At 44.4% G+C, this 12413-nt stretch overlaps 1 protein-coding gene across 1 annotated transcript in view; it reads left to right on the top strand.

Moving 5' to 3' along the window:
- Positions 1–12413, top strand: part of MPND (MPN domain containing) — a 253005-nt gene that overhangs the window by 91690 nt on the left and 148902 nt on the right. The window contains exons 3-5 of the mRNA XM_040417738.1: positions 2496–2726; positions 2813–2924; positions 12002–12074. Coding sequence (XP_040273672.1) covers positions 2496–2726; positions 2813–2924; positions 12002–12074 — 416 coding nt within the window. The remainder of the gene's footprint in view (positions 1–2495; positions 2727–2812; positions 2925–12001; positions 12075–12413) is intronic.

Genomic DNA, 12413 nt, shown 5'->3' with positions numbered 1-12413 from the left:
GCTAGCACAGGCTTCCAGTATCCGTAGTTTCAGGTGCTGCACATCTCGTATCTTCACAGCATAGACAATTGCCTTCAGATGACCCCAAAGATAAAAGTCTAAGGGGGTCAGATCGGGAGACCTTAGGGGCCATTCAATTGGCCCACGACGACCAATCCACTTTCCAGGAAACTGTTCATCTAGGAATGCTCGGACCTGACACCCATAATGTGGTGGTGCACCATCTTGCTGGAAAAACTCAGGGAACGTGCCAGCTTCAGTGCATAAAGAGGGAAACACATCATCATGTAGAAATTTCGCATATCCAGTGGCCTTGAGGTTTCCATTGATGAAGAATGGCCCCACTATCTTTGTACCCCATATACCACACCATACCATCAATTTTTTTGCTCCAACAGTCTTGGAGGGATCTATCCAATGTGGGTTAGTGTCAGACCAATAGCGGTGGTTTTGTTTGTTAACTTCACCATTCACATAAAAGTTTGCCTCATCACTGAACAAAACCTTCTGCGTAAACTGAGGGTCCTGTTCCAATTTTTGTTTTGCCCATTCTGCAAATTCAGTGCGCCGATCTGGGTCATCCTCGTTGAGATGCTGCAGTAGCTGGAGTTTGTAAGGGTGCCATTTGTGAGTAGCTAATATCCGCCGAAGGGATGTTCGACTAATGCCACTCTCCAGTGGCATGCGGCGAGTGCTACGCTGTGGGCTCTTGCTGAATGAAGCTAGGACAGCCACTGATGTTTCTTCATTAGAGACAGATTTCATGCGTCCACATTTTGGCAGATCCAACACTGAACCAGTTTCACGAAACTTAGCAAGCAGTTTGCTAACTGTAGCATGGGAGATGGGTGGTCTCGTAGGGTGTCTTGCATTGAAATCTGCTGCAATGACCCGGTTACTGCGTTCACCAGACATCAACACAATTTCTATCCGCTCCTCACGTGTTAACCTCGGCGACATGTCAATGGCTGTAGACAAAGAGAAACTTTTAAATAACTTGTGAAAGAATAAAGTTACGTTAAAACCAAGCACACCATTGTTTTTCGTGTGAAATTCCCAATAAGTTTGATGTGTCACATGACCCTCTTCCTATTGAAAAAACAAAAGTTGGATTCAAAATGGCCGACTTCAAAATGGCCGCCATGGTCACCACCCATCTTGAAAAGTTTCCCCCCTCACATATACTAATGTGCCACAAACAGGAAGTTAATATCACCAACCGTTCCCATTTTATTAAGGTGTATCCATATAAATGGCCCACCCTGTATTATGCCATTGCTGATTCTGAAGCGTTATGCATGGAGGAAAAAGAACACACCATTCCTGGACTTTGGGTGTCTATTTCTTCTTGAATTAACGTATGATACAAAAATGATTTTTACTCCTTTTAGAATATTTAAATAAAGTTTATCAAAAGTTTAGTTTAACTATTGCCTTGCTGCTGCAGCAGGATTTAGTTGTTGAGTATAGGATAACACAGGAGTAAATCAGGAACAAGTGTAAGTTGAACAGGTGGTCAGAGTTAAGCCACATGCACCAACTGTTTACCAACATGGCAGATCTGCCAAGGGGACACTGTAGAGCAATGCTGGAACAAGGTGCTGTGTGTAACAGTGCTCTACATAACACTATGCCGTGGCCCTAATGTATGGATGTGGGTCTGATTTCTAGTAATAGAAGAAGCAAGAAAAAGAAAAGGTATGACACTGACAGAATCATCATATTTTTACATTAATCAGTGATGGGATTAAATTGCACACATAAATAAAATTAAGGTCCTGTATGTATTTACTTTGGAGGCTTTCACTTATGCTGCAAAAACTCTCCTCCCCCGAGTCCCTTGATCCATGCACCAGTGTCCATGGAGGGTTCAAGCATCTCAGACATATTTGTCTTTTCTAATACTATGCCCATGATTTATCAAGACCATCATGTGCAGTGCCGGTCTTGGGCCGGTCTTGGACCGGAGCAGGCATTGAATTTATGAGGCGCAGTTCTTGTCATATATTAAATGCCTCCCCCAGCAGTCTGTGTGCCATACTGAAATCTACGCCAGCTCATAGCTGGCATAGATTTCAGTTATCATTTACACTAGTTTCTGGCACAAGTAATGAAATATGTGCGGTGGTTGTTGGCTCTGCCCTCACCACACCTTCTTTTTTGGAAACTGGCAAAAGCAGTGTAAATATGTGAGCTGCGATTAAATTTAGTTACAGTGGCATTTAAAAGGTTGCAAACCGAGTTTTGAGGCTTTTTAACACAAAATCCATGGTGTATAGGGAATTATAAATCTCCCCCTTTGTCCTGTCTGCTTTTATGATCTTTGCAATACTTTTTTATAGAAAAATATAGTTATAGAAAATATACAATATTAGTTGTTTATGTGGACATCTTCAATAGAGTACTTCTCTTTTACTTTGATCCTTTTAAGTATGCTCTCAAGTGACTGGATGCATTTGTCATATGCCATAAATCATATTTTCTTAATTTTTCAGGGAAAGAAGTTTCTTGGTGATCTCTTACTGGATGGAAAAATTATTTGGCAGGAGAGTGGTCAAGCCTTCAACTCTCCCAGTGCATGGGCCACACACTGCAAACGTCTAATTAACCCTGCCAAGAAATCTGGCTGTGGATGGGCATCAGTACGGTACAAGGGACAAAAATTAGACCAGTATAAAACTGCATGGTTGAAACAGAATCAGCTTCATGGGTCAATGACTGAAGGCGTAAGATTGTCATTATTTCCTCCTTTGCAAATTCTAAATATGCACCACTCCATCTTGCCTGATTTTAATACTCATTCTTCATGCAGAGTGCATTAAGTGAAGGGGAAGAATATGATCTACTTGAAGAAGAGGGAGATGTGGACTCTAGATTTGGAAAGATATGCAACATGGAACCAAATGGAGGCAAAAAAGAACAAGGTAAAGTATGCTAACTGGTTAAGGAATTGTGGACCATTCTTAAAGGGGTTGTCTCATCACAGACAATGGAGACATATCGCTAGGATATGCCCCCATTGTCTTATAGGTGCGAGTCCTCGGGAACGGAGCCCCACAAGTGGTGGCTGGAGGACTCCGGTCCAGCCACCAACAAGAGCTCTCCCCATAGAAGTGAATGGGGGCGTACAGCGCATGGCCGGCCACCACTCCTATTCACTTCTATGGGCTCGACAGAAGTAGCCAAGCCAGTGCTCGGCTATTTTCCGATGGCCCCATAGGAAATGAATGGAGGGCAGCTGCACATGCCCTCCACCACTTTCGGGCTCCATTCTCGATATAGGTGTGGGTCCCAGCGGTGGGACCCGCACATATAAGACAATGGGGGCATATCCTAGCGATATGGCCCCATTGTCCGTGATTAGACAACCCCTTTAAGGGTCATTTTTTTTTGCTGATCATTTAGATACACCAGGAGCAACATACATAACATATTGAGGCAGATTTACTAATTCTGAGTTAGACAGTATTAAGTAGGCAGTCTAAAAATCTACTGGATTTTTCAGTGGCTGATGCTAAATGATAAATCTACCAAACCTTTAGACTGTCTAATCTAAATTTATACCACCTATAGTTTGGCTTTCTTTGCAACATAATTTTGTGCAAGAATTATGGTGCATCTTAAACCATATATCACTGAATAACGGAACGTTGTAAAGAAAAATAAATCACGTTTATTGAATATTATTAAAATATAAGGAGGGACAACACAAGTTGGTAAGGCTGATTAGTCAGCCTGCATTTGTGGGAGGGGCGGAGGCTCTTCATATACGAGCCACAGCCTCACTCACAGGCGTGTGTTCTCAGGTGCACAGGCCGCATGTTACCTTGTCCGTCCAGGTTCAGCCACGGCTGATACTATATGTTTTTGTCTTGTTACCTGGATCGCCCAGGCCGAGTTAAATGTTATATGCCACCTGGATCGCCCAGGCCAAGTTAAATGTTGTATGTCACCAGGATCGTCCAGGTTCAGCCACGGCAGATCACGGCTATGTTATTTGTCTTGTTACCTGGATCGCCCAGGCCGAGTTACATGTTGTATGTCACCTGGATCGCCCAGGCCACGTTAAATGTTGTATGTCACCTGGATCGCCCAGGCCACATTAAATGTTGTATGTCACCTGGATCGCTCGGGCCACGTTAAATGTTGTATGTCACTTGGATCGCCCAGGCCACGTTAAATGTTGTATGTCACCTGGATCGCCCAGGCCAAGTTAAATGTTGTATGTCATCTGGATCGTCCAGGCCACGTTAAATGTTGTATGTCACCTGGATCGCCCAGGCCGAGTTAAATGTTGTATGCCACCTGGATCGCCCAGGCCAAGTTAAATGTTGTATGTCACCTGGGTCGCCCAGGTTCAGCTACTGCAGATACCATGCTATGTCATTTGTCTTGTTACCTGGATCGCCCAGGACAAGCTAAATGTTGGGTGACAACTGGACCGTCAGGTTCAGCCGCTGCTGATACTATGCTATACAGTTGCAATAAAAAGTATGTGAACCCTTTAGAATGATATGGATTTTTGCACAAATTGGTCATAAAATGTGATCTGATTTTCACAACAATAGACAATCACAGTCTGCTTAAACTAATAACGCACAAAGAATTAAATGTTACCATGTTTTTATTGAACACACCATGTAAACATTCACAGTGCAGGTGGAAAAAGTATGTGAACCCTTGGATTTAATAACTGGTTGAACTTCCTTTGGCAGCAATAACTTCAAACAAACATTTCCTGTAGTTGCAGATCAGACATGCACAACGGTCAGGAGTAATTCTTGACCATTCCTCTTTACAGAACTGTTTCAGTTCAGCAATATTCTTGGGATGTCTGGTGTGAATCGCTTTCTTGAGGTCATGCCACAGCATCTCAATCGGGTTGAGGTCAGGACTCTGACTGGGCTACTCCAGAAGGCGTATTTTCTTCTGTTTAAGCCATTCTGTTGTTGATTTACTTCTATGCTTTGGGTCGTTGTCCTGTTGCAACACCCATCTTCTGTTGAGCTTCAGCTGGTGGATAGATGGCCTTAAGTTCTCCTGCAAAATGTCTTGATGAACTTGGGAATTCATTTTGCCTTCGATGATAGCAATCCGTCCAGGCCCTGACGCAGCAAAGCAGCCCCAAACCATGATGCCCCCACCACCATACTTCACAGTTGGGATGAGGTTTTGATGTTGGTGTGCTGTGCCTCTTTTTCTTCACACATAGTGTTGTGTGTTTCTTCCAAACAACTCAACTTTGGTTTCATCTGTCCACAGAATATTTTGCCAGGACTGCTGTGGAACATCCAGGTGCTCTTGTGCAAACTGTAAACGTGCAGCAATGTTTTTTTTGGACAGCAATGGCTTCCTCTGTGGTATCCTCCCATGAAATCCATTCTTGTTTAGTGTTTTACGTATCGTAGATTCGCTAACAGGGATGTTAGCATATGCCAGAGACTTTTGTAAGTCTTTAGCTGACACTCTAGGATTCTTCTTCGCCTCATTGAGCAGTCTGCGCTGTGCTCTTGCAGTCATCTTTACAGGACGGCCACTCCTAGGGAGAGTAGCAGCAGTGCTGAACGTTCTCTATTTATAAACAATTTGTCTTACTGTGGACTGATGAACAGCAAGGCTTTTGGAGATACTTTTATAACCATTTCCAGCTTTATGCAAGTCAACAATTCTTAATCGTAGGTCTTCTGAGAGCTCTTTTGTGTGAGGCATCATTCACATCAGGCAATGCTTCTTGTGAAAAGCAAACCCAGAACTGGTATGTGTTTTTTTATAGGGCAGGGCAGCTGTAACCAACACCTCCAATCTCATGTCATTGATTGGACTCCAGTTGGCTGGCACCTCACTCCAATTAGCTCTTGGAGATGTCATTAGTCTAGGGATTCACATACTTTTTCCACCTGCACTGTGAATGTTTACATGGTGTGTTCAATAAAAACATGGTAACATTTAATTCTTTGTGTGTTATTAGTTTAAGCAGACTGTGATTGTCTATTGTTGTAACTTAGATGAAGATCAGATCACTTTTTATGACCAATTTGTGCAGAAATCCATATCATTCCAAAGGGTTCACATACTTTTTCTTGCAACTGTATGTCATGTTTTGTTGTTAGAATAAGTCTCTGCCATACCCCACTCTATCGGTATATCGGGTTTACTCTACTCGCACCCAGAGCTGCATTCACACGTCCTATACTACTACAGGTTCTTTCCAGGCCCATTTCAAGAACTGCATTCATGTCGCTGTTACATCTATGTTATGCTCCGTTCACAACCAGAGCTGCTGTTATACCAAATTTCATGCTCTGCTTATACCCAGAGTTGTGTACACACTTATACTGCTACACCAGGTCGTATACCCCACTCACCAAAGCCGCTTTCCATCTCTGCTGTCACATCAAGTTAATATTCCGTGCACATCCAAAGCTGCGTCCGCATGTCTGCTTTTACATCTTGTCCTATACTCCATTCACTACTAGAGCTGCGTTCACGTGTCTGCCTTCGCATCACGTCAATACTCTGCTCACTTTCAAATTGCAATCATACGTCTGCTTATACCATGCTTTTCATGCGCTACCCATACTCAGAGCTGCGTCCATACCATGTTTTTTAGGTACCACTCACATCCAAAGCTCCATTCACCCATTTGTTGTTACATCATGTGTTGTACTCTGCTTCCACTCAAAGCTGCATTCTCCTGTTCATTGCTACGTCATGATTTTACTCAATAGTCTCACCGGGGCAATCTGCACCCACCGCTCTAGTTCTTTAATTCTGGTTCATATTCACTCAGACTGGTCTCCTTTTACTTCTGGTTCGTATTTACTTAGATTGGTCTCCTGCCCCAGTTCACCAAACAGCTCCTCAGCGGAGGTCAGTCGGCCAATAGGAGTAAGTTTCCTGCTATGTTTTCACAAGCTGTTCATTTATTTGTCACGATAAGAGACTTCTCTTAGCGAACTTGCAATGACTCAGGCTCTTGTTTTTCTCCCATCTCTGTTTCAATTTCATGTTTACGTTTATGGTTCGCGGTGGTTAGTGTTATGTATGCACGTGCTTCGGATTTCTAATGTCTATATTTTCAACGCCTGTTGGCAGTTATGTTCCTTAGGCCACCTTCTAGCCAATCCAATCATTCAAGCCTCTGCATATCCTATCAGGTCCGGCTTACGTTCTAATTACTTATCGTCACCGCAACGTCATCCCTCTGGCTTCGGGGGCCCTATGATTGATCCGGCCTCATGGCTCCGGGGGCCCCTTGACCGTTTTTCATGTTTTGTTTTCTTTGTTAGGGGTACGACATGGTTGTAGGCTGGTTAGTGTCCCAGTTGGAGGGGGTCATGGCTATGCGAGTCCCCAAGGCATTCTGGTGCTGCATAAGTGGTTTAAAAAATAAAAAAACATAAGAGGCTCGCCCGAGTGGCTGTTCGCTTATAGGACCTCACGATTGGCACTGACACTTGTAGTTCGCACGGCCATCTGATACTTTTTTCCGCCATAAGAGTCTAGCACACATGGCTTCTGCCATATGAGTCTCGCACGCATGGCTCCCGCCATAAGAGTCTCGCACGCATGGCTCCCGCCATAAGAGTCTCGCACGCATGGCTTCCGCCATAAGGGACTCGCACGCATGGCTCCCGCCATAAGGGACTCGCACGCATGGCTCCCGCCATAAGGGACTCGCACGCATGGCTCCCGCCATAAGGGACTCGCACGCATGGCTCCCGCCATAAGGGACTCGCTGGAGTGGCTCTTGGCTTAGAGGATTTCACAATTGTCTTCGACATTGGTATGTCATACAGCCATCTGATACTATTTTCCATGGCACACCTTTCAGAAGTTTTCTTTTGTTCATTTATATTTTACAGATTAGTACTTGCGGTTCATTTCAGCCTCATTTCATTAAGAAGCTTTACCCAATGTCTTTGTCTTTCTAGGTTATCGAGTCCCGGTTGATTACTAAACCCGTCGGGTTAAGCCCCAATCTTTTCCCCAGCCGTCCTCAATTCTAAGGTTCGCACCCCGGTGGCTGCCAGGACCCATGGGCCCCTGGTCGTTGCTTCGGCCCCATGGCTTCAGGGGTCCGACCAATGGTTGTCTGTCCACCTGTGCAGCTATGCTTTTGGTTTTGAATGACTCAGATTCAGATAGTAGGTCGGTCTTCACGTCTCAAGCGTTAAAACAATTCTCAGGGGCACACAGTAGAACAACGCGCGGACCACGGCTAGCAGATAGCTGTTGTCTGGGGAACTATTCAAGGATTCTCTTCCTATCTACATAGTTCTTTTTGGCCCTCATTCCGCCATAGTCTAGGCAGTTAGGTTTCGGTCCCACGATCTCCTGAGGCTAGGGCATTGCCAGTACTCCCTAGAACCAAAACTTTACAAGGTTCAGTTGGTTTTCATGATCCATTTCACAACGTATTCCCGGTCCTCCATTCTGCTTTGGGGCAGTATCCGCAATATTGAGCATCATGTCTCTGGCCTTGTCATCCACAAGATGGGTTGTAGGTCTCCTTCTGGCCTTGCCTCATACACCCCGAATTTTTCGCTCTAGATCCCTGACGCCTTGCAGTTGGCTTGGGGATTAGTTTGCACATGCCATTAGAGTTCCTTTTCTACCCTACTTGGCTTGGTTTTTGCCCACTTACAGGCCTACCCACGATCATGGCTTAGGGCACACAACAAGCCATTTAGTCAGGTCAGCTAAGACACGCCTAGCTCGGTTAGGTTGTTCCCGTTGTTTCTCTCCCTAGGGTTCTTCGGATATCTCTTGGCCGTAGCCATGACCACAGATTGTAATTAATTAATGGACGACTGTCCACACATGAGACCAGTTCAGAAGTGAGTCTGATGCACTGAACAGCTGTGTCGCTGACAATCAGTGTAACTGGACATCCACATGTGAAACAGCAAGTCAACCATATACACCACTTAGAACTATCACCACACCATAGACATTAACAAGTGGTGGTTATTGCACCTCTAATAAACCAGTCCGGTTACAAAAGGTCAACACCACTAGCTAAGTGTGGTCACAGTATTACCTGCTGGTGCAACGGCTAATCACGCTGACATATGGGTTGAAATTCTGGCTGTAGGTACCCTACCAAAAGAGACTCTCTGCCCTAGGTCCTATAGGAGATTGCTAAACATCTGCTCACATCCTGGTATGCATCCACATTACAGTGACTGGATGCACCCAGTATCTTAGATGTGAGCACGAATAAATCTCCCATTAAATGTCTAGCATCTAAGCCCCCAGTCCTGCTCTACGCGTTTCACCTTAAGTTGGGATCCTCAGGAGCATTAAGATAGCTGGGCTGCAGAAAAACATAAATGCCAACCGCCTCGTGTTCTGAGGCCGGCGGCAGCTGTGCTTGAATGGCCGTACATGGCCGCTGAGATACTCCAGTTATGAGGAGGAAGCCCCTCCCCTAGGTTAGATCGAGCCCCTGGGTCGGCCAATAGCGTGGAGGGGGTGCGGCTAACCGCAACTCAACCCCACCCACACACGCTTCATGCCGCCGCTGCAGTACAGTAATACACTATACGAGTGTATTACTGTAGTGCAGCGGCGGCATGAAGCGCACGGCGTCATAGCAACCAATGACGCAGGGCGCTCCTGCTCTCAACAGAAATCCAGACCGTGTTACTACTGACCGCTCTCAGCCGCGGAACACGGCCGTGTGCATGAGGCCTAAACCATGCCTCTTTTACCACTTAGCCATTCCCTTTCCTGCAAAGTCCCTTCCCCATTGTGGATGATGTGCAGTGTATTCTTGGCTCACATGCTTCATATTGTGTCTAAAGTGGGGTGCGCCTAATTTTGCTACAATTTAGGGTACTTTCCAGCAACGGAACTGCCTGCCTGATCCGGCAAACTGTATGCAAACGGAAATATGTTTTTTTCCGGATCCGTTAGACGGATTCTGTGATTTACCGGATCCGTCTCATCCAGTATCATCCGGAATAACGGATCCGGTATTTAATTTTATTCAAAGATCAAAAGCAAAAATAACTCCTCCTATGTTCCGGCGCATGCTCAGACCGGAAAACCGGATCGGGCAACGTGGCAATTTCCGGAACACTTGGTACCGGATCGAGCATTAATACATCTCTATGGAAATGAATGCTGGATCCAGCAAGTGCAGTAGTGTTCCGGGATTTTGGATGGAAAAAATTCTGCAGCAAGCTGCGGTATTTTGTCCGGTCAAATACCCTACCTGGGACGGAATGGAAGACATCCTAATACATACGGAACGGATTGCTTTCCATTCAGAATGCATTAGGACAAAACTGAAGCGTTTTTTTCCGGTATTGAGACCCTTTACCGGATTTCAATACCGGAAAAAAATAACGCTAGTGTGAAAGTACCCTTACTGCAGTAATTCAGGTGCAGTTGCAACAGTAAATGTGGCCCATTGTGCACTAGGAATGTAGATAACTTAGTGCTTCAAAAATTACAACCACCGGGCAGCTAGTTTAGTATTTACTTTTTAACACTAGAGTTTATTTTGGAAATTGATACATTTTATTAATGGATACACTCAGGGCTGTGGATTCGGTAGATAAATGGTCCGACTCCGACTCCTCAGTTTTTGGTACTTCCGACTCCGACTCCTCTGTAGTAAATATGCAAATGTATTTTATACATTCCTTGAAGGAAAGAAAGGCAACATACATGTCATTACCACAGAACTACTAGCTAGGAAGCTGCTGCCTTCTCCTTTGTGTGCTGATCTTCTGCTGAGATAGGGCAGTGGGAGGATCCAGGAAGGGGCATTTATTTTAAAACATGATTTCCCTAGTAGAATCCCATAGTCATGTTTAATGTTTAAGCTAACAATCTGAGTTTACAAGTTTTTATAGCCTTAGGGGCTCTTTCACACTTGCTTTGTTCTGTTCCGGCATAGAGTTCCGTCGTCGGGGCTCTATGCCGGAAGAATCCTGATCAGGTTTATTTCCATGCATTCTGAATGGAGAGAAATCCGTTCAGGATGCATCAGGATGTCTTCAGTTCCGGACCGGAACGTTTTTTGGCCGGAGAAAATACTTTTTGCTCCGTCCAAAAATCCTGAACACTTGCCGCAAGGCCGGATCCGGAATTAATGCCCATTGAAAGGCATTAATCCGGATCCGGCCTTAAGCTAAACGTCGTTTCGGCGCATTACCGGATCTGACGTTTAGCTTTTTCTGAATGGTTACCATGGCTGCCAGGACGCTAAAGTCCTGTTTGCCATGGTAAAGTGTAGTGGGGAGCGGGGGAGCAGTATACTTACCGTCCGTGCGGCTCCCGGGGCGCTTCAGAGTGACGTCAGGGCGCCCCACGCGCATGGATGACGTGATCGCATGGATCACGTTATCCATGCGCATGGGGCGCTCTGACGTCATTCTGGAGCGCCCCGGGAGCCGCACGGACTGTAAGTATACTGCTCCCCCGCTCCCCACTACTACTATGGCAGCCAGGACTTTAATAGCGTCCTGGGTGCCATAGTAACACTGAACGCATTTTGAACCCTAAGGGTTGAAGAGAATTTGCTAAAAGGCATATGTATTGGGATGGTTTGTTATGTCTCAGTTCTCCCACAAAATATCTTATTTGTATGCAAATTGTAGAACTTCTTTAATTGACTAATAAAAATGTCAAAGTTGTCTGATAAATGTTTGTTTTTCTACATTTTTTTTCAATGTTGTAGAAATTATTACCTTCGTAGATTGGTTTTGAAATGGGTGGACAAATTGGTTTCCAATGTTTAGGAAAAATGTTGTCTTGTGCTTTTAAGAAGACTTGTGTGTGACTGTTAGCCAAGAAGGCAGGGCTCATATTTCATCAATGAGCAAAACCAGCTTACATGTTTAATATAATCTTTGCACTGCATTGTTTAGTAAGCGATCTTTCTCTGATTGTTTTACTGAGCTTGGACACCCACTACTCTAAAATCTTAGTTCATTTCTTAGTGTGTGTATTCAGTCTTTTTCTTATCCAAAAATTATTGTTGCAGATCTGAGATGCAGCCAAGTTGAAAGTCGGACACCTGTGAAATTTTCCACCCTGGGTAGCCGAGATTCAGCAAGGTAAAAAGTAGCACAATTCATATACAATTATGTCAGTTTTGTTTATGTAACATAAATCCCGCTTAATAGTATGTAATTTTAGTATCGTAATCATACTTTAATATGTTCTCCACATGCAGATCTGTATCTACTGTATGAATGCATGTACTGTAGGTAAAGCACAGTCCTTCAGTGGTTCCCAAGATCATAGCTTTGAAGAGACAATTGTGACATAATATGCATTATAAATTGCCTTTTGTTCTGTTATATGTAATATGTATGATTAAAGAACAGGTTTAAAGCACAATAGGACATTTAAAAGGGTTTTCTGAGATTTTATTACTGATAACCTATCCTCTG

Source organism: Bufo bufo, chromosome 2, assembly GCF_905171765.1.
Source record: "Bufo bufo chromosome 2, aBufBuf1.1, whole genome shotgun sequence".
Lineage (NCBI taxonomy): Eukaryota > Metazoa > Chordata > Amphibia > Anura > Bufonidae > Bufo > Bufo bufo.
Note: the sequence above shows the minus strand (reverse complement) of the source record. Positions and strands in the feature narration are given on the sequence as shown.